The sequence below is a fragment of the Pogona vitticeps genome, chromosome 5 (assembly GCF_051106095.1).
Source record: "Pogona vitticeps strain Pit_001003342236 chromosome 5, PviZW2.1, whole genome shotgun sequence".
NCBI lineage: Eukaryota > Metazoa > Chordata > Lepidosauria > Squamata > Agamidae > Pogona > Pogona vitticeps.
Genome location: NC_135787.1, coordinates 31,132,938 through 31,155,670, shown reverse-complemented (window position 1 = coordinate 31,155,670; position 22,733 = coordinate 31,132,938). Strand labels below are relative to the sequence as shown.

Sequence of the window (22,733 nt, the reverse complement as noted above, 5' to 3'; positions counted from 1 at the left end):
GTAAGGGAATGGAGGGAATCTTTTATCAAATTTGCCCATTACATAAAATTGGGTAGAATAGCTAATACCCTGGAAGACAGAAACAAATTTTTAAAAGATCTTGATAGGTTCAAATTGAATGGAGTTTAACAGGGAGGGATGAATGCCTAACCCTATCTTTTATACCTGGAGGGGGGGAACCAAATGCACAGTTATAAGATGGGGTAAACTTGGCTCAGCAATACTACAAGTGAGAAGAATCTTGGAATTATTGTAGATTACAAGATGAATATGAGCCAACAGGGCAATCTGACTGCAAAAAAAAGACAAATGTGACTTCAGGCTGCATTACCAGAAGTACATTCTCCAAATCCCATAAAGTACTAGTTCCCCTCTATTCAGCACTGATTAAGTCTCATCTGGAATACTGTGTCTGGTTCTGGACACTGCACTTAAAGAAGAATACTGACAAACCAGAACAAATTCAGAGGAGGGCAACAAGGATGATCAGGGGACTAGAAACCAAGCCCTACGAGGAAAGACTGAAAGAAATGGGCATGTTTAGCCTTGAGAAAAGAAAACTGAGGGGAGATATGATAGTTTTCAAATATGCAAAAGACTGTCATATAGAGGAGGAGGAGCCGTTCTTAATCATTCCTGAGTGCAGGACATATAACAATGGCTGACATTAAGGGAAGCCAGATTTTGGTTGAATTTCAGGAAAAGCTTCGCAACTCATAGGGCTTTACAACAATGAAACTAATTACCTTGGGAGGTAGCGAGAACTCCAATGCTAGATGCATTTAAGAGAAAATTGGACAGCCATCTGATATACTTTGATTCATATTGCTGCATTGAGCAGGATCAGACTTGGTCTTACAGGCTCCTTCCAACTCTATTATTCTACTATGATTGTGTAATACTTTCCTGATTTTACAGGGACACTCTCTGTTTCATCACCTCTATCATCCTCCAATTTTTCTGATTTTTCAGCAAGTCTATGGAGACTATTAAAAAAATCTCTTATCTTACACTGTGCCTCTGCCTTATTTTATGTAGTCCAGCTGAGTTCATACAGTCATAATTCAGTCATTATTTTTCCCAACATATCAGCTTCAATCTGCTATCATTAAATAAGAGTTTCGCAATATACACAGTGTCAATCCTATATACAATGTCAGTGACACTCTAGGATAATAAATCGGGGTTTGATATTAACCAGCATCAAGTCCCTGGTTCTTGCATGGCAAAGAACACTGGTTTAATTCAAGATTTGAAAGCCAATAACATCATGCAATAGGAGTAAATAAGACCAAAGCACTATTCCATTGTGTTATTCCTGCCCCCCACATCACTACTGGCTAAGAGGGCTCTGTCAGACTAGCACTAGCCACAAAAAGTAGCTACCACACTTGCAGCTGGCTACTTCCCTAATGCCTGGCTGTGTGGATTAGACAGCAGAGGCAATTTTTTTACATCACCATGCCATCAACATCTCACTCTGTGGAGATAGGAATACTGGAAACAACCATCTTTGGAGAGTTGCACAAAGCAGCAGCAGATGTCCAGATTTCAAACATACCTTCCCAAGGCAGAGTAGCACAGAACTCACAATTTCTGAAATTCCACTATCTGAAGTGGCCATCTCACTGAATCTAAGTCCAGCTATGAAGAACATGTCTATCTGATGTTACTTATATGAAGTTCTTCTGAATTGTGGAGGATAACAGATTGAATTTATCACATGTTACCTTAGCTTCACAGAAGCGACGATCAATTCCATGCTGACACATGACTACTGATTTTGGTCTTTCCAACTCAAACTCACGGCATTCCACATGAAATACAAATGTTTGTCCCCACTCAAGCAAGCACGCAAGCTGCAAGAGATAAGAACATTTTGACTATAAGGAAACTCTCAGATTAATCTTCAAGGAATTTTGAAATGATTTCAAAAGGCACTTCATTTCCACATTCATGGCTTCACGTTCCTGCAAATTAAATCTATCAAAAAGCAAAACATAAAGAAACACATCACCCCAGAATCTTGCACTTTATAATAACAATTACAAGATTAGAAGGGGCAAAATTATTAGAACTGAGAAAATCCGAAGGAAACTTTTTAAAGTGAAACCACTGTGCACTCAGTGCTTAATTTGAACTGTAAACAGGAATTTAACAGTAAGAAAAAAGAGGGGATTAAACCAAAAGAAAAGGTCATATAAAGAGGAGTTGTTTCACTGTTATTACAAGATCATTAAATAATAATTACAAAATGAATCTGTAATGACAAACAAAAGGTGAAAGTAAAATTAATACATTCAACTTGTTAAATCCAAAAATTTCAATTGATCTTAAACTTGTGAGGGTTTTTTTGTTCTTCAAGGTACAACTTCCCACACTTCAATTATCCGTTCAAACAACACTACATACAGAGGAGAATATTAGCTGTGGAACATTAGCATATCTCCACAGAAAACATACACCTTGCTCAGATAAAAGCTGCAAAATGACCAATGCAATTGTTCAATCGATAATTTCGGAAACAGCTTTCCATTAAAAGAGAATGGCAGCTTCAATTTTAAAAAGAAATTTCAAACTAAAAAGAAGCATAAGGATATTTCACTCTACCTCCCTGCAATGTATTCAATTATGGCATGCTTCTTTCCCCCCGGAGAGCATAGAGGAGGATTTTGTTGGGAAACCTTTCTTTAGTAAGCATATTGTTGCACACATTTATGCTGCTCTCAGGGAAAATTATTTTATAAAACTGAAGTGCTAAACAGAATTGTTTCTCAAGCAACAGAAAATAATTATGACTGTGGTCAAGATCCAAGAGTGCACTTTGGTATCCGATGCCAGTAGAATAGGAGGTTCCATCTCTCCTTCCTGCTACAGCCCTGCATGGTGTCAAAAAATCTTCCTCAGAGGCTTTTCTAGACCTCCCAAGCTAGTTTTTAGGGTGCACAGAGGGCTGCAGGAAGCAGAGAGTCTCATATATTCTAGTGGAATGATCAGAAGTCAGCACAAGCATATCCCTGGATCCTAACCTTAATTTCAGAAATCCAAGTACTAATGGTTACAGAAGCCAAGGGAAAGCACTGCACAAGCAACTTATATATACTTCTTTTACCACATTGTTTTCCTGTGAGCCCAATTAAATATATAACCTGCTATGTAGTCAGAACCTAGGCTAGAGGAAACATCTGAAATCTTGAATGTATATATTTAGACTCCTGAAAAATATAAGATGGCTATGATTTATCCAACTGCATCAAGTCTTACTAATTTAGTCAAACATATATAAATTTGTTTCCAGGAAAATATGTGGTTTTTCACCCACACAGTCCAAATGACTTGTAACAAGCTGACTAAAGCTTGTATAAAGAAGATGGACCAGCCATCTTCTCAATGCTTTTTAGTATGAAGCCATTGGGAGACATCATAAAGAGATGTGAAGCCTGTTGTCATCAATATGTGGATAACACACAGCTCTCTCTCCTTCTCTTCATATACAGGATATGCTGTGTGAGTCCTTGAATGCTGCCTGGAGTCGATAGTGGACTGGATGAGGGCCAACAAACTGAAACTAACTTTCGATAGGACAGAGAATCTAGAGAATCTATGGTTGCAAGGATCATCACACCATTTACAGAGATATTTACCTGGTCTCAATGGGGTTACACTCTCTATGAAGGACTGGGTTTGCAGCCTGGACCTATCTCTCTCTATGGAGATGCAAATATCTGCTGTGGCAAAGAGTACCTTTTCTCAGCTTTGGTTGATTGCCCAGCTATGCCCCTACCTGGATCTGAGATGCCTAACAACAGTGGCTCATTTGCTGGCAATCTCTAAAATAGACTACCGTAACACATACTATGTAGGGCTGCCCTTAAAGTCAGTATGGAAACTTCAGTATGGAAACTTCAAAATGTGGCAACCGGTCTGATTACAGATACTAGCAGATATAAACACATACCCACAGTCCTTGCATGCCTTCACTGGGTCCCTGTTAGATTCCAGGCACAATTTAAGGTGCTATCCATAACCCTTAATGGTTTAGGACCTCGATAACAAGCAGATAATCTCTCCCACAAAATAGCTACTTCTTGTAGTTCCTCATGTAAAGAACTGTAACACTTGAGGAGGCCAAAAAGCCAATCTGAGAAACCAAGCTTTCTCAGTTGCAACTGATTTGCTCTAGAAAAAGCTTCCTACAGAGGTTTGTCAAGCACCATCCCTGTCTGTTTTTAGGAAGCTAATTAAGACCGAATTATATAAAGCTGTTTTCCGTTAGTGTAAATTGTCCTGAGATGTTCAAATAGGTTTCAATTTGTGTATGTTTATTTAAAAGAAGTTTTTAACTAGTGGCAGAATTTGTTGCATCTTATTTTACCTTTGTATTGTTTATATAGTATTTTAAATAGTACAGTATTTTAGTCTGTAACATTATTGTATGTTGTGAACCACCTAAAGAGTGGCAATATAAATGATGCTATATATAAATGGAAGTAAATAAAAATTAAAAATAAATACATTCCAAGTTAAAATCAATGTACACACAAGTTACTTGCCTGTGGAACTGTAACTTTGGCTGTCAGGCTTCCAGCCTGAATATCAATCAGCCATGCATATTCTAAAGAGTCTGTTCCCAAAGGCAAACCTTCTGCTGAGAACATAGCATGAGCCCGTAGTTGTAAACCTGAAAGACTTATATGACCTTCTCGAAGTACTTCATCCACAGTGGGTCTCTGTTAAAGAAAAAAAAATACTAGTTTGGGGGAGGCAGTAAGGAAAAGCTACAGCAAACATATGTACTAGTTATGTTGTGACTATCACATGTTAATGTTTGTTTCTATGAAATAAGAAGTATACACTAAGGCTGTATTACATGCATTAAAGTGGCAAGAGTCCTACTAGTTAATTAGAGGGTTGTTAGTGCAATAATGTAACCTGTAGCAGTGAACTGCCACTACTGTAGTTAACAAATTACTTGCACCTCTGTTGCATGCTGCTCACATGAGCTGGTGCACAATGAGGGATACAAGTGGCAACTCATTAATTAGCAGCCATTTGCAACAGCAGTTCATTCTACTGTTCTTATGCCAGCATTACCAACCAGTAGGATTCTGGTCCATCTAGCTTTGGCACTCAAACAGAAAAGCAGTGCTACATGCAAATTAGGACATTTATGTTTTTAATTCTCAATGAAGAACTCAGTCATCAAATGACACATTCCTGAAATCCACATAGGAGCTAACAGAAAGCTGACTGTGGATTTTTTTAAAAAAATCTCATACTTAACATGCATTTTTGCCTCAGTTACAGTGTTGTAAAACAAAAAAACTTAATTTCACCAATTTGTGTTACATTTGGTTTTTGTTTGTTTTTTAATCAGTCATTCAGAATGCAGCCTGCCCTATAGCGCTATGCACATTTGCACATCATCTGATACTGAAATGCATCTTTAAAATATCACATACCATTAAGGCAAAGCAAGCTTTTCGAAATGACACAAGTGTTTGTGAAAAACCAACACGGCAGCAGCTATAAAACCACCACTGAAATATCTTAAGAAATGTAAACACAGTGACAATGTATAACATTGTTACACTAGTATAAGTGTAAAAAACAACAAAAAAGGAATATAGTAATGTTAAAAATGTATCTGACACAAGCAACTAGCTGTTCCAATAAATATTTAAAGCAGAGGTAGGGAACCTTGGACTTCCAAAGAGAACAAAGCAGTCACCCACTCCAAGAATCCATCAAGAAGTTCAAACTTTTCTTTCTCTTTCTTGTATAGGAACAAGGCATTTCACCAAAACTCACGTAAAACAGCTCATTTATGTTATGATGTCTCTGTCACCGACTGTTATTTATTAATGGCCACTCAAAGTAAATCATCAGTGTTTGTACTTTTTTGCATTTCATTTTTTTCTTGCTTCACAGATTATGTAACTCCCATTCCTTTGGACACCCAAAGCATGTGTATAAAAATCTGCTAACTAAAGCAACATTTTGTGCATCTGATGAAGTGACCACAGTCCACAGAAGCTCATGCTTTTGTTACCTGGTAGTTATCATTCAGGAATAAATTCATTGGGGATAATACAAGCTGTAACATTGTTTCTTTATATCCTTTTTTCATCTCAAAACATAACCTTTCCAAAAAGCCTGTGGGACAATCAGGGCCATCATTGCTACAATGCTGAGGAAGAGAACAGAAGTGTCATCAACATTAACTGGAATATCCAATATGTTCTGATTTTCAGATTATGGAAAATACATACAATACTATTCAAGAAGAATATGCTACACAGAAAATTAACAGATTTCTGTAAACACAATTTAACAGAAATTACTTGCTCAATATCTGTATTTTAGCATTCTAAAAAAATAGTATATTATTACTTAGTATTACTAATACACAAAAGGGAGATTTGTTTTTAATGTTCCTAAATATGTTGAGTCAAAAAGACAGTTGGCAAACACTGCTGGGGAGGGAAGGAATAAATCTCCTCAGAGGCCACACCATAAGCATGTGACTCCCCATCAACAACTTAATGACACTAATTAGTTAAAGAAAAAGCAGAGACAATACTGCAGGCTACTATTAAATATCATACTTTGCTATTAAATTCATTTAATCCTTTCACATTTTGCCAGTGTAAAACTCTGACTCGGTGGAGTCAGAGTTCATAAAATATTTTTTTCTAGCAAGTTGGAAAATGTTAACAATGATCCTTTTCCAGCTACCCTTTTCCAGCTACCCTGCAATAATCAAAACTAAAACAATAAACAAAACACCTCAACCATAAAAAAATAAAACCTAAAAATATTGTCCAGAGAGAGAGAGAGAGAGAGAGAGAGAGAGAGAGACCCAATACCAACTTGGAGAGAGTAATTTGTTATATGTACATATATTTAAAACCAGTTTGTTTGTTGACTAACTAAAAATTACAAGCTGAAATCTTACTTGATCTGTTGATTGTAATAAAGATTTCCTTCACAAATTGAGATCAAAGGGGTTCTGTATTATAAAAGCTAGAACTCCCTGCTTTACACTCCAATTATTTATGAGCTAGAAATAGTTTTAAAATAGACATTAAAAGCCAGAATTTACTACAGTGAAATGGTATTATTGAAGTGGACATGCAGTGCTTTGTAAGTGCTCTTTCTCCATCTTTTTTCCAGGATACTCTCACCTCCCTAAAGGACACACCAATAGTCAAGAAGAGGCAACCAACTAAAGCCAGGAACTTTATTATTATACAGTGGTGCCTCACACAACGATGTTAATTGGTTCCAAAAAAATCAACGTTGTGTGAAACATCGTTCTGTGAAACACCATTTCCCATAGGAATGAATTGAAAACCGGTTAATCCGTTCCAATTGGAACGGATTGCCATCGCTGAGTGAAAATCCCCATAGGAGACATCGCTGTGTGAAACAATGTTTCCTTCATTGGAATGTATTGAAGCTGACTCAATACATTTCAATGTCTTTGCGAAGTCCTTTTTCGCTCCTGTAAAAGTGTCTTACAATGTTTGGAAGCTGTTTTAAATGATTGCAATGGTTAGCCCACCTCCTGAAACCTATGCAAACTGATTTTGGTGTTGTTCTGACACTTCGTTAATTTATGATGATTTTTTGTTTTCTCCATTGGAAACCATTAGACAGACCATCCAATGGTTTCCAATGGAGAAAATTCAAAAAATCATCATAAATTAACGAAGTGTCAGAACAACACCAAAATCAGTTTGCATAGGTTTCAGGAGGTGGGCTAACCATTGCAACCATTTAAAACGGCTTCCAAACATTGTAAGACACTTTTACAGGAACGAAAAAGAGACATCGTTGTGTGAAAATCCCCCATAGGAAACATCGCTGTGTGAGGCGGCAAATTTAACAGAAAAAGGCATCGTTGTGTGAATTCATCGTTGTGTGAGGCACCCGTTGTGCGAGGCACCACTGTACATTCATCCACATTTCAATAAAACAAACATAATGCTTGAGAACATTCTCACTTACAACTGGAAGTCGCCCATGCACTTTGTACACATTGACAAGCACAGTAATATCCCAAGGCCGCATAGTAAGAGGGTGTGCTTGTCTGGCTGATGTATCATTCTCCCTTTTATCAGCATCAACTCCTACTGCAGTCCATCCAGAGCTTGAAGATGTTGACAAGGACAACACAGGGCTTGAAATCACTTCCTCATAGTCAGTGTACATATCATCTTCACCAAAATAATTTTCCTGGCAGGAATTACCAACATTTATTAGAAGAGAGGATAAGACAAACCTTCACATCCCAATAAAGTTCTGGTCTGGAATCCAGTTGAATACACATCTTTTTTAATAATACGGGATTAATCAGAGTGAAATATCTTTATCAGATATTTCCAAGACTTATGTCCTCCCACTATCACACATTATAAGTAATTTGGAAATCGGGGGGTGTTAAATAAATAAGCAAATAATAATTTTGTTTATGAAAGACCCAGTATTAGGGCATAATAGCAAAATGGAGTAAATGGCAAACCAACTGGTAGCCAACATAGCTCACATTAATGCTACCACCACACACAGAGTCAATACAAACTGATCCATGTCTCTTCTAAAACATCAGATTCCAAATCAGAACAATCTAGACTTTTTCCCTTCACATGGAAAAATGACACATAAACAGATGAAAACATCATTTTACATGTCCTAATAATACTAGGAGCTCTTTGTCTACCTTTCAATCCATAAAATTCTGTATACCTTTATAGACAGGAAGGCTTTCAAAAGAGGTCCATACAAAGTTATCTGGGAATCTGGAGAAAGCTCTAGTTCAACATGGAGCCTGTCAGGTGGAAGTTCTGAGGGGTCAACAGGGATCCGGGAAGAACCTGAAGGTGATATGACCCTGTCTGCCATTTTCTGTGATGGCCTCAATGCAGATAAAATTGTTTCTTCCATTTCTGATACTAGAGAATAAATGAAGGAGTTTATTAAGCATGTCACTGATGTATAGCTCAGCAAAAAGAACTAACCAAATTTAAAAAAGTCTTTAACATTCAAATAATTAACATATTCACTGAAGAAATTATATATGGCAAAAAAAGCAAAGTGTGTTGCTTGTATATGACCCCATAGCACTTTAAGCACTCTCTAGATGGTTTACAAGTTAATTATGCAGGCTACACATTCCATACACACCCAGTAAGTTGGGTACTCATTTTACCAATCTCGGAAGAAGGCTGAGCCAACCTTGAGCCAGCTACTTGGGACTGAAGCACAGGTTGCAAGCACAGTTTTGGCTTCAGTGCAGCAGTTTAACCACTGCACCATGAGGCTCTTCAAATGGCACAAAATTAAAGAAAAGACAAGGAGACAGAGAAGGTGGGCAATTTCAATTAAAATGTGTATTGATTAAAATATACTCTGTATACTTCTAAATCAAGAGCTTTCTATACTTCATTCTCATTTGTGCATAAAACTATTAATAATTCCACCTTATATTCTTTAGATAAAGGTGAAGGTAAAGATTCCCCTTGACAAACTGTCCAGTCATGTCTGACTCTAGGGGGCGGTGCTCATCCCCGTTTCCAAGCCATAGAGCCAGCGTTTGTCCGAAGACAGTTTCCGTGGTCACGTGGCCAGTGCGACTAGACACGGAATGCCGTTACCTTCCCACCATGGTGGTCCCTATTATCTACTCGCATTCGCATGCTTTCAAACAGCTAGGTTGGCAGGAGCTGGGACAAGTAACGTGAGCTCACTCCATCACGTGGATTTGATCTTATGACTGCTGGTCTTCCGACCTTGCAGCACAGAGCCTTCTGCAGTTTAACCCACAGCGCCACCACGTCCCTTTTATTCTTTAGATAACTGCAGTCCAAATCAGTAAGAAAATGAAATATTTATTAGGTTATAACAGACATTAAAGAGTACATGAAAAATATTCTGATGGTTCTATATCAGTGATTCCTAGATCAGCAACTTATTCCCTGCCATATCTGGTGCAGTGACTAGGGCCATCAAAGAAAGGACAAACTTATCTTAGTACACTGGCACAAAAGCAGAGAGAGAAGTAAAAGAAAAATCATCTTACATTTTTATATGTCAAGGATTTTTAAAAAATGTTTGTCATGATAGTTTTACAGCTGTCTATTTTACTTCACATTTAGATTTTATTTTACTGTCTCTAGGATAGCTGCAGAATATTTTTAAAATGACACAATCTTTTCAAAACAAAGAACAATACATTTTATTTTTAAAAAGAACACTAGAAAACATACTGATACATATACACGGCAGATAGCACAAGGGAAGGCAGGGGTGCAATCTCAAATTCATAAAAAACACTAATATCTCCAAACTAGAAACTACTTGGAACCTTCTCACCACAAAATGCAATTTCGTTTCAAATATATGTTCCATATATTTTGCACTGAAATCAAACTGTTTCAGCTCGAACTCAGGCAGGTAGTTATGACTCATATTCAAACTAACAAAAGTTCAGCCACAGGTCTATGCCTAATACACTCTGGGCGTAGGAAAAGACTACAGAAGAGAACAGCATGGTTTCTTATCCAAAGATTCTCTTGGTTTTCCACTTCTTGTGCTTAGTCTCCAGTCTACTCTTTTGAAATATTTAAAGAACTCTTCTCAATTTCAACAAATTTCAACGTAAAAGGATCAAAGTGAGACTCACAAGATTGCTTTAATTGTTCATCAGCTTTCTGGGGATATATGGGATGCCACATGTAGTCAATCGTCAGCATAACGCTTGGGACAGTCCAGCATTCGACCCAGCCAGCCCTTTCAAAAAAGAATGAGTTTTGTAACAGTTGATTGCTTCAAAATTTGCATGTTTTGTATTTAGTGTGGGAACAGAACTCACTCTTCCTGAGTCATGTTTCGCCATCTTGATTTGCTATGTTTTTGTCCAGCTTGACTATCAGCAGAACCACAAGTCTCAGGATTTAATTTGTTATGATGGCAATCCCTCACCAGCATAAAAAGAGAGTATTTACTAGGGTGACAGTCAGGTAGAAGTAAGCGAAGATCAAGACCTTCTCCCTGAAATACAGCATAAATATCAAGAATTACACAACATGCACACAAGACCTTTAAATCATTATGGAAAATATTTTTCTTAATTCCCAATGCTATCAATATAATCATTTCATACATTGTTTTGTATGCAATCATTTGGAGGCAATGTTCTTTCTAAGGTGCACAAGCAGACAAGCCTGAGTTTTCACCCATTTGCTTTTGCTTGCAGCCGGAATACCACCCGCAGAGGGTGGAACCTCTGCATAGTGCTCCTGAAAATTAGAGAGCATGTTGTTTGGAGGATAATAATCAGTTCCATTAATTATCTGAGCAGGGGGTTGGACTCAATAACTTTATATGCCCCTTCCAACTCCATTATTCTATTACTTGCTTCTTAGGTTATGAGTTGGGTGCAAAGGAAAACAACTATTCTTAGGAATAGGTTTGGTGACTGTGGGTAGGAGTCATTCTAATTATGCACCATAATATTTGTGCTAAATTATTATCATTATTTTCTACTTTTAATCTTATATATAAAGATTAATAGTTAAAAAAACTCATGATCAATTCAACAATAGCAGTAAAGGAAAATACTATAAAGGAAATACCAATATAGTTTTCTGTTGCAGGTACTGCTATATGAAATACATTGCCATTACAGCACATTACATTATATGAAATTATAAACTGGTGGTCTTTATATAATATAATCTTAGAACTGCAGAGCTGGAAGGGACCCTATGGATCATCAAGTCCATCGCCTGTCAAGGAGACACAGTGGGAAATCAAATTCCCAACCTGTGGCTCCACAGCCAGTTACCTAAACCAGTGGTTCTTAACCTTTGTTACTCGGATGCTTTTGAACTGCAACTCCCAGAAACCCCAGCCAGCACAGTTGGTGGTGAAGGCTTCTGGGAGTTGCAGTCCAAAACTCCTGTGTAACCCAAGGTTAAGAACCAGTGACCTAAACCACTGAGCTACCCAACAGTTCTACATATCTGAAAAAAAAGTGTAGCAATAAAAAAGCCGAATGTACACAGTGAAGACAGTCCTTTAAAAAAATGGTACATAAAACAATTCCTAGGAGGCCAACATGAATTACGGCAGCATTTCCAGTCAGAAAGAGGGAAAGATATTACTGACTGCATAAGGAAAGAAAAAGAAAAATAATTTTGAAAGTATACACTAAAGAATGAAAAACAGGATCTGAAAAATATTTATAAGGAACAATAATATCTGATCTCTTATTTGAAGTTAGAGGGTTCCTTCTGCATCAACAGGATGATACTGTGCCATATTACTATAACTATAAAAAGAAATAAGATAAAGCCACTTACCCTTAAAGAGAATCTTGTACTGCATGTGCTTGGAACAAAGTCAGTAAAAGGCAAAGAAAAAACTATGTTTAATGTTTCCCCACAGGCTGCTACATAGACTGCAAAGAAAAAGATAGAAAATGAAATATGAGCTATCTTTTAAACACCTATTTATAAAGACCACTTCTAATATTTCAATTGAGCATTCACTTATACATTCCTTAGTTTCAGTTATGCTTCATCTCTCTTCCAATAAAGGAACCCAAAATGGCTTTAAAAATATTTCCAAGAAAATAGTAAAATGGTTAAAATATAATAAACCACAATACAGTATTGAAAATCAAATATATTACAAGTTAAAAAAATAATTTCACTGGATAGCAAAATAGACTTTTCCATTTTTCTTTCAGTGAAAAAAATGGGCTTACAAATAACAAATTTTTCACACTGAAAAAGCCCATCCCTGACCCCTAGTGGCCAAAAACATATATTTGAAAAATTAAAATGGGGGCACATAGTGGGCCCGGGAATGTTGAAGGCCTTTCAAACAACGGCAAGATTCCCCTACACTCACTGAGGGCAACAAGGGTTTTTTTTAGCAAAAACATTTTTAAAAATGCAATACTGCTGGATAATAGGAAAGAATGCAATATGACTGCTTTAAAATATACGGTTCTCACCATTTTCTTGTTGCTTTGTGGAGCAATCAATCCAATTGTGCTGATTTGCTGCCCAAATCATTTCAAACTGATGAAACATTATTTTAAAATTCCATGAATAAGGAACAAATGAGAAAATATCAGGAGCACTGTCACTGGACCAATCCTGAATTAAATCTAAAAATAAAAAGGACATGTTTTTGAAGGACTCTGAAGAGGAAACAGGGCAATTTATCATTGCATTGTTTTGTATTTTAAAAACTGACATTAACATTTCTTTTGAGAAATAAAATTCTACCTGCAATCTAGAGTTAGGTAACTTTTTACATTAAAAACACCCAGTGCTTCTCAGTAATTCAGTCACAAAATCAATCAATTATACAATATATCTAAAAATGGGAAAACATACCCCTTCTAAGTTTACTTGCTCAGGCCACAGTCTCTTTTACATTAAAAATATTATATGTTACATTTCAAATAACAGAAGTTGAGCATTTTTACACAGAAACAAATCCAGCTGTGTTGAATGAGTCTTACTTTGTTACATATGCAAAGGATTAAACTGTTATAACATTACACACTCTAACATTTAATGTGATGAAAATGCTTAAAATTAAAAACTGCACATTTTCTTTAAAGAATTGTGCAAGAAATGGAGCATTTTAGAAAAATATAGTAAAGAAAAATATAAAGTCATACTGAGATTACCATTCCTAGCACATTATAGTTCAATCCTCAAAATAGTTTAGCTGCCATTCTCAAATTTATTTCAGTACCAGTCCAGTAATACTGATGACAAAATGTCAACTTCAGCATAAGATTAATTTGACTGCAGGTTAACAAACTAAATTCAGAATAGAAGAAATTATTATATCTCTATCCTCTTTTTTCTCCAATGATCAAAAAGTGGAACACAGTTTTCTTCCTCTCCATGTTATTTATCCTCATAACAGTCTTGGAAGCTCAGTCAGAATGAAAAAGATTAACTGGCCTAAAATCACCCAGAGAATTTCTTAACTCAATGGAGACTAAAATCTGGATCACTAACAACCAACACCACTATCAGCATTACTACTAAACTAGGCCAACAATCCAATTACTACACCACACTGGCTCACTCCAATCTGCTTAAATAACTTGTTAAAATGTATTTGCTAAAGCAAAACCACAAGCATTTATGATACTGCCAAATACTGAAAACTCTGTAAAAACTGGAAAATTACTGGGAACTTCTATGAAGACAGCTTCTTCTGTTCATAGATAGCATCATGATCCAGTGGAACATTCCAACTGAAGAAAACTAGTGCAGAGGTAGTTGCCTCTCTCGCCATTCCAGCAAGTCATATGAAAATGTAAGACTACAGTACCTAATGTATATGTAATCCACTGGTATGCCAACACTGCCAACACTGACTGGCACGGACATCTAAGACTACAAGCAGGATTCTTCCTCAACCCTTTATGGAAATCCCTGGATTCTATCATGGCTTCCATACATGTACTAACCCTGCATAGCTTGTCTGAAATTACAGAAGACTACTATATTTTTCTGTGTATACGACCCCCCATGTATAAAACAACCCCCTAATTTTGACCCTTGATGGAGGCGGAGGCGCAGCTAATAGACAACTGCTCCTCCACCTCCGTCTCTCCTGCTGCTGCTGTCTCCGCTGCCCGCCCAATCACCTCCTCCAGTGTGACTGCTGGGGCTCACTTCCAGCTCACGTTGCCACCTTGTCCCTTGTCCTAAGGATATGAGATCGCTGGAGCAGGTGATCCGGCGGCAGCAGCAGGAAGTGTGTGTCCGAGTGCTTGTTTGTCTCTCCCTCCTCCGCCACTGGAGGGGACAAGGTGGCAACGTGAGCTAAGCCGATGTCCCATTGGAGGTGGTGATCAGACGAGCGGGGGAGGCAGCAACAAGAGGCACCCGAGCGCGTGTGAATGCTCCTTCACCTCCGTCTCCGCCTCCTGCTGCTGCCACCTCAGCCACCAGAGGGAACAAGGCATGAGCTCTGGAAGAGGCAACTGGGTAGCAGTGGCAGCGGCAGCGAGAGGCACCCGAGTGCGCGTGCAACTTCCTCCTTCCATGTATAAAACTACCCTCAAATTATCCTCTAATTATTTTAGGAAAAAGTGTTGCTTCATACACTTGAAAATACGGTATGTCTGTCCTATGTCATATGTTAATCCTCTAATGCAGATTTTCCTCCAGAATAGTTTTTTTTAGCAAAAGAAGACTAAAGGTAAAGGACAAATCATAAAGACTGCTTCCTGGTCCCTTTACTCCAGCATAAGTAAAACTTTTCTAAGCAGTCATTTGGACTCACATAGTAATTATTACACATACTACCTTGTTTCACCGAAAATAAAACCTACCCCAAAAATAAGCCCTAGTTAAGTGAAACCCTGCCCCCCACCATTGTGCGGCCACTAGAAGAAGACATGACTGTATTTGAATAAATGTAGATTGTTGTACATGGAAAAAATAAAACACCCCATGAAAAGAAGCCCTACTGCATTTTTGGAGCAAAAATTAATATAAGACCCTGTCTTATTTTCGGGGAAACACGGTATACAGTATTAACCTGCCACAGTTCAACTATTTTTAACATTGTGACACTTAAAATCAAGAAATAAACACTTGATATGAAAACATTTATTATTATTTTTCCTGTACTTTAACTTAGAATCTTTGTACTTGCTAGCTAATCAGAAATCAAATAGCAGCAATCTGAACTAGAGCTCACACAGACTAGAAAAAAGGGAAGAGGGGATGAAGGGAGCAGGTATAATTCATTTAACATGAACATCACATATCAAGACAAAAAATTGTTTAACTTCTGAGACATGAATCATTTAGATGACTAATACACTGGAAGGCTGGAACTTCCTTATTAAACTGCTATGCAGGCACATATTTTTCTGCCTTTGTAACTGAAAACAGTTCTTCACTGATGTCTAAAAGAATGTGAAAAGGAAAAACATAGTTTTGTAACACTGCTGAACTAGTATATCTTTTAAAATGCCTACGCTAACACCAACACAATTTGAAAAATGTGTAAATTATGTATAGCACAGTTACCTGTAAAGAAGCTCTTTTGAGCAAAGATGAAATGATAGGTTGCCTTGTAAACTTCAACTTCACATTGCCATGTTTGTGGCATGTTCCATATCCGGGGATAAGAAGCATTAATATGAAACTGAAAATATATGTACAGGCATCATTATTCACTCATGTTATGATTACTGGCAAAAATTAAACTGCAATCATGTAATTGGCGAGTCATTTAAAAGACTTTCTTGATACAGTGAACATATGATTGGGTAGTCCAGTGAACATATGATTAACTTACCGTATTTTTCCGCTTATAACACACCTCCACTTATAAGATCCCTCCCCCCACATTTCTAACCCAAAAATTAAGAAAACCTAGCTTTGAGGATTCAGCCATTGGGCTCAGAATGGTAGGACATTTTGAGTTCCTGTGCAATCTGAGCCTACAGGCTTCACCTCCAACAAGGTGTGTTCCAAATGGTTTGTTCAGCACCAGCTGACATCAGTTCCATAAGGCTCGTGACTGGAGGAAGCTAAGACTCCTGAGTATAGGAAGCTAAGCCTCGTGACTGAAGGAAGCATGTTTGCATAGGCAAGGTATGTGCTGTCTTGTTCTCTCAGCTATCTCAGCTTACTTCTGTGTAAAAGATGTCCCTCAATTTTTAGTGTAATGATTTTAGGGAAAAGTAGTGACTTATACATGGAAAAATACGGTACTAACTTTCAAATGAAAAGATTAATTCTTATATGACTTATTTAAAAATCTCAAGAAATGAAATCAGATTGCATGTTTACTGTTTGCTTTCATAGCTTTTCCAAGTCTTTCTATAGAAGCCAGTGTTATGTACCTCCACAGCCATCTAAACTCAAGGATTTCAATTTAATGTAGCTCCCATACATCTGCTAATATCACTAGAGAGATTACTCCTTACATTTAAACAGTTTCTCTGCAAGGGTGGAAAACTTTGGAGGGTCTCAGGGCCAATTTTCTGCCCAGATCATTCACTGGGGGGTGTACCAGTTTCCCAAGTGGTCAACAATCATACAAAATTTGATTAAACCTCTGGTTTAATCTCTAAGGATTCAGGAATAGGAGCCTGCACCTGATTTTATTGCAAAGTCACCACTGCTAATAATTATTTTATTTTGCAGAATAAATTTTCTACTGGAGGACATCCAGAAGTCAAAAAAACTGTTCTGGGTCCACATTTTGCTCATCCCTGTTTTAAAGCAAAATTCATTTGAATTGCCTCTGGTGCTCACATGTAATACTTACAGCTAGCATTTCTGCTTCTAAAAGAGTCCGGTACTGCATACTGCTGGTAGCATCGATGTGCAAAAGCTGCCCTTTGATACTGGGAGAGTAACCTAGCAAAGTGCATAAAAGGAATCAATATATTGGATTTATTATGTATCTCTTCAAGCATAATACAATTACTTCTGTAAAATAAGGTTCTAGCACATCTTATCCATCAGCAGTAAGCAAACAGCAGAATATGAACAAGAATTGGGAAAGTTACTTCTTTGGCCATGGTTGCTCGTTGGGATATTCTGGGAGCTGTAGTTAAAAAAAAAAAAAATCTTTCCCATCTCTAATCTGAACCAATTTAGAAGTATAAATTTCAAATGAGACATCTATTTTATCAAGGAAAGTGATGGTGTTGTACAATGTAAAAACATTTTTATGAATACACGGTACATACTTCCATGATTTATAATTTTTGGATTTTCAACAGGAGAGCATTCAAACACAGAGTTTGTTCAAATACATTTTTAAAAGGTAAAGGTTTTCAGTCAAATTGAGTAGACTGATCTTGAATTACTTCCAATACTATAAACCCTAAAAGGATGCAAAGAAGGCAATATCATCTGAAACAGCATCATCTGAAACTCTGAATATAAGCCCTTTACATTAGCAATGCACATACAGTAGGAACCCTGTATTCATGGGAAATCAGTTCGAAGCCACTGCCACACCGGATATTAAAAATTGCAGATAATAGTGAGACCTATTCTCATTTGAACAAATCTTGGACCCAAGACTCTCCCTGTACTTATTAACCAAGGGCAGCAGGAAATGACAATGCTTGGAAGGTATAGGAAATTACCTTAAGCTAACAGGAGACTATGTGAAATGGCAGTGAGTTATCTATACAGTGCTGCCTTGCTTAACAAGGATAATCCGTTCCAGCAAAATCGCTGTAGAATGAAATCCTCGTTAAGCAAAATAAAAAAGCCAACTGAAACACACTGAAAACCCTTCAATGTGTTCCAGTGAGCTGAAAACTCACCGTCCAGCGAAGATCCTCCATAGGGGCGGCCATTTTCACTGCCTGTAAAGTGAAAGCAGTCCTAGAAAGCAGTGGGGGGCATTTTGTACACCCGGTGGCCATTTTGAAACCTGACGATCAGCTGTTTTTAGATCGTCGTAATGCGAAAATCGGTTCCCGAGGCAGGGAACTGATCATCATGAAGCAGATTTTTCCCATTTAAACCATCATTTTGCGATTGCTTTTGGGATCGCAAAAACCTAATCGTCGAGCAATTTCCTCATTAAGCGAGGCAATCGTTAAGCGAGGCACCACTGTATAGCATAATCTTAGTCTACCTACTGTATAGTGGCCAGCTCTGATAAAGTACGTTGTGTACTTCTGGTTTTCTTAATTTGATATTTTTAATATTTTAAGACTCCAGATACCAACCATGTGGATATGGGCATCCTACTGTACTGAGGAAATGCCTTGAATGCTGAGAGTTGCATGGCTTGACCCAGTCTCAACACACAACTTACTGAACCATGTTCTGGATGTAAGTATGGGGGAGCTTTTCTTCCCTGAGTTTTTTCTTGGGAAACAAAAAGCACTTTTACTTTCAACTTACCTTTTTCAGCTACAGTCATGGGGATATTAATTTCCAAATAAGAGCCTGCTCCAACATTCACATGTACAGCATTAGTTTCCTACCAATAAAAAACAGACATTATTTCCATTATTTCCACTAAGACTATGTTGTATCTGTGCCAAGTTATCATCATCAAGATTAAAGTGTCTGCAATTATGAAAGTTAAATAGCAGAGCTAGCTCATTAAAAGCATAATCAAGATTAGAAAACTAAGAAATGTAAAAGTATTGAAAAAATGTCACTTAATATTCAAGGCATGTTAACTAAATACATAAATTTATTTATTTATTTGTAAATAAACAAATAAAACTATTCATTTGAACCCTCAGCAGAAAAAATTATAATAACTATGTAAGCGAATAATCACTTATATAGTGATTATTCTACTATTATACTGTATTGTATATAGTAGTTATGACTCTTTTACAATTGTCATGAATTCATGAAAAACATTAATCACTAAATATGGATAGACTTAGTAGGAACCTAGCAAATGGAGCTACTAGAGCAGGATAGTTTAAAACCAATGAATAGTAAGTTGGTTTCATGTGGTAACAGCCAAAAAATAAAGGCTAAAACTCAATAATAAGTCACAACAAAAGTAGGCCCATTGAGTCAATGGTATTTATGGAAGAGTTGTCACCAAATCCCCACTGATTCAGTGGGTCTAATCTATATATTACTTACTGCTGAATTTCAGACATTGTGTAAAAAACAGCTGATTCAAAATATTTACATATACTGCTTACACAGAATAAGCAATAAAGATGGATTTAGGCAAAAAGACGTATCTTAATCTACTCACGTGATGTATGAAAATACATCACAAAAGAAAATACTTATAAAGAACTATCATATTCTCCTAATACTCATATCATGTCTTTACTACTTACCCTATTTTTTGTGAAGAGCAAATCAATAGTGGCATCTGCAATGATATTCATACGTAGCTCAAAAGCAAGAATTTGCCTTGGCTTCCCTGGCTGTGGGATTTCTGATACTTTCATGACTTGATAATCTGGCGGGAAAAAGAATTTCCACAAACAGTCCCTAAAAAGAAGAAGAGGAGGAAAGTATGGAATTATTTATATTTGGGGGGGGGGAACTGAGTTATTCAAATGTTTTCTTCACATTTTACAGAACACACAAGAAATAGGTGTGGGGACATTATAGGGAGTTAATCTATCTAACTGCTACACTGCTGAGAATCTCTTCCAAAGGATGATCAATAAAGTTACATTCCAGATTTATCTTAATGCATTCTAGACTGAATTACTCCAGACATTTTGTTATCATTTATTTGCTACACTTCACATCCTGTCTTTTGTTCAATGAGTTTAAGGCAGTATACATCCCTCCCCATTTTATCCTCAAAACAAGGCTGTGAAATAGGTCAGAGAAAGACAGTATGATTAGTACATCTCCTGAATTCCATGGGCAAGTGGGGCTTTGAAACCAGGTCCCCTAAGTCCTAGTCCAAACACTACTTACCAAGCAGTTTTTAAAACCTAAGGATTCAGACAAATGACTTTGTGAAACTGACTAAGGCGTCTTGTGTGTCATCAAATCATAACTGACGTACAGCAACCTTAACAGGGCTTTCAAGATGAATATTTAAGAAATGGTTTTACAAATACCACCTCTTCCCATGAGTATCCATGGTCAAGAAAAGATACCAACACAGATAACCTGTCACTCTTTCCACTACACCACACCACTAGTGAGACTTCAAAAAAAAAAAAAAACCACAATGTTGACATTTGTGCAACATCATACTTGAAGAAACAATTTTGAGGGGCAGTTTGTATTTTCAAAGTAGAGATTTGAGATTTATTGTTTTTTCTTGGCTTGTTTGTTCCTAGAAAACCTTGGAGGTATTCAGGGTGAAATCTAACACAAGGTAAACTCTATCTGAGAGTATGGAACTTCTCCCACTTTCATCTTAAAACAGTATGCAGACTATACAGCTTTGACATCAAGGCTTCCCCCCTTTTCCCGCTTGTCTGAAACATCATGCCTCAAGAGACGCTATATCAGACATCTACACAGAGAATGATGTACCTTCTTAGTTGGCCTCATATAGTGTTACATGAATAATGGAATTTGTCTTATAATCAATGCAGCTAACTCTTCTGTTTGTACACTATGTTAACATTAATCTACTGAGGAGGATAAGCTGAAAGCCCAGAATCTGATCAAAGAATTGGTAATCTCTGCTGTCCTGGATAGACCAGAGTCATTTTCATGATTAAAAAAAAACTTAAATGAATGCTCATGTTTGACTGGAGGTAACTCAGTGTGCATGAGATACTATATATTAATTCATCTTTGAGAAACTAAGTATAGGTTTAGTTAGCACATCTGTAATGATATTTAGCTTCAACTGTTTCCAGTGGCAGGAGGAGGGAGAGAAATCCTGAGAAGTGGAAGGATGATCGAAGGAATAAACACTCACGGGAGATCAGAACAAGAAAAAGTCCGTAGATGAGGTAATTGAAATAGGTAATTGATTATTAGCAGAACAAAGGCCAAAATATCGCTCGCTCTCTCTTCCATAGAACCTTTCAGCACGGCAGAAAAACGGAACTGGGAGGAATAATAGGTGGGAGAAGCATGTGCCTCATGGGAGATCACACCATAAAATTGTTACTTTTAGTTCTAGAATCTTCTGAGATCGTCAGCGCAGGCGCAGACAAGACCCATATGTGTGCATTCACAGAGGCCACAATGAAGAATATTATACAGTGGTGCCCCGCATAGCAATGATAATCCGTTCTGGAAAAATCGTCGCTATACGGATTCGTAGCTATGTGGAACAAAGAAGCCCATAGGAATGCATTAAAACACGTTTAATGCGTTCCTATGGGCAAAAAACTAACCGTTATGCGAAAATCTTCCATGCGGGCGCCATTTTCGCTGCCCGGTAAGCGAGGAATCCAGGCGAAAACACAGCAGGCGGCCATTTTTTTACCCGGCGGCCATTTTGGAACTGCCAATCAGTTGTTAGAAAAACATCGCTATGCGAAAATCGGTAAGCGAAATCCTTACCGATCATCGCTATGCGGATTCGTCGTTAAACTAAGCGCTCGTTATGCGGGGCACCACTGTATTTATTGTTTTTAAAAGTCCACTGATTTTAATCAGCCTTCCACTTCTGTCGCAGAGTAAAAAAAATTTTAAAAAAGATAGGGGAACAAATGCTATCATACCTTTGTCTGTCAGCCCAAGGACCATAGTTGAAATCTGTCCCTTTGCCACAAACTATATCTAGTCCCCAGCAAGGGGGGAGATCTTGTAATTTGCTGTCTTCGTTACTTGTTTCTCCTTCATTACTTTCTTCAGTTTCTTCAGGGACAAGACCTATATTTTAAAAAAGAGAGAAAGAGTTTTAAAAATATAAATACTCTAAATAACACATAATCTGCAGGTTAATCCTATTTAGTATAAAACCACATATATAACATCAAGCAATTAAAAGATAGCTCTTGCAGGCTATTTTTCTCCTGGATTAAAATAAGAAATATGCAATTGATAGCAAGAGCTTCAAAATAATTTTTGGAAAAATATTATTGAATGGACCTTAGATAAGTACAGTTCATGAAACAGAAGTATGGTTTCCAAATCCCGCGAGGTGCTAGTTCCTCTCTATTCAGCAGTGCTTAGGCTTCACCTTGAGTGTTGTGTCCAGTTCTGGACACCACAGTTCAAGAAGGATGCTGGCAAAATGGAACAAGTTCAGAGGAGAGCAACAAGCGGGCTGGAAACTAAGCT

General features: G+C 37.3%; 1 protein-coding gene across 19 annotated transcripts in view; it reads right to left on the bottom strand.

The window, feature by feature from the left end:
- Positions 1–22,733, bottom strand: part of BLTP1 (bridge-like lipid transfer protein family member 1) — a 140,286-nt gene that overhangs the window by 82,713 nt on the left and 34,840 nt on the right. For all 19 annotated transcript variants that reach the window (XM_073001687.2, XM_073001694.2, XM_073001693.2 and 16 more), the window contains 14 exons: positions 22,172–22,322; positions 19,856–20,012; positions 18,942–19,020; positions 17,338–17,429; positions 16,089–16,206; positions 13,028–13,183; positions 12,369–12,466; positions 10,877–11,055; positions 10,688–10,794; positions 8,752–8,957; positions 8,014–8,241; positions 6,053–6,190; positions 4,554–4,730; positions 1,731–1,859 (listed from right to left, as the gene is read on the bottom strand). In XM_073001687.2, the coding sequence (XP_072857788.2) occupies positions 1,731–1,859; positions 4,554–4,730; positions 6,053–6,190; positions 8,014–8,241; positions 8,752–8,957; positions 10,688–10,794; positions 10,877–11,055; positions 12,369–12,466; positions 13,028–13,183; positions 16,089–16,206; positions 17,338–17,429; positions 18,942–19,020; positions 19,856–20,012; positions 22,172–22,322 (2,015 nt within the window). The remainder of the gene's footprint in view (positions 1–1,730; positions 1,860–4,553; positions 4,731–6,052; positions 6,191–8,013; positions 8,242–8,751; positions 8,958–10,687; positions 10,795–10,876; positions 11,056–12,368; positions 12,467–13,027; positions 13,184–16,088; positions 16,207–17,337; positions 17,430–18,941; positions 19,021–19,855; positions 20,013–22,171; positions 22,323–22,733) is intronic.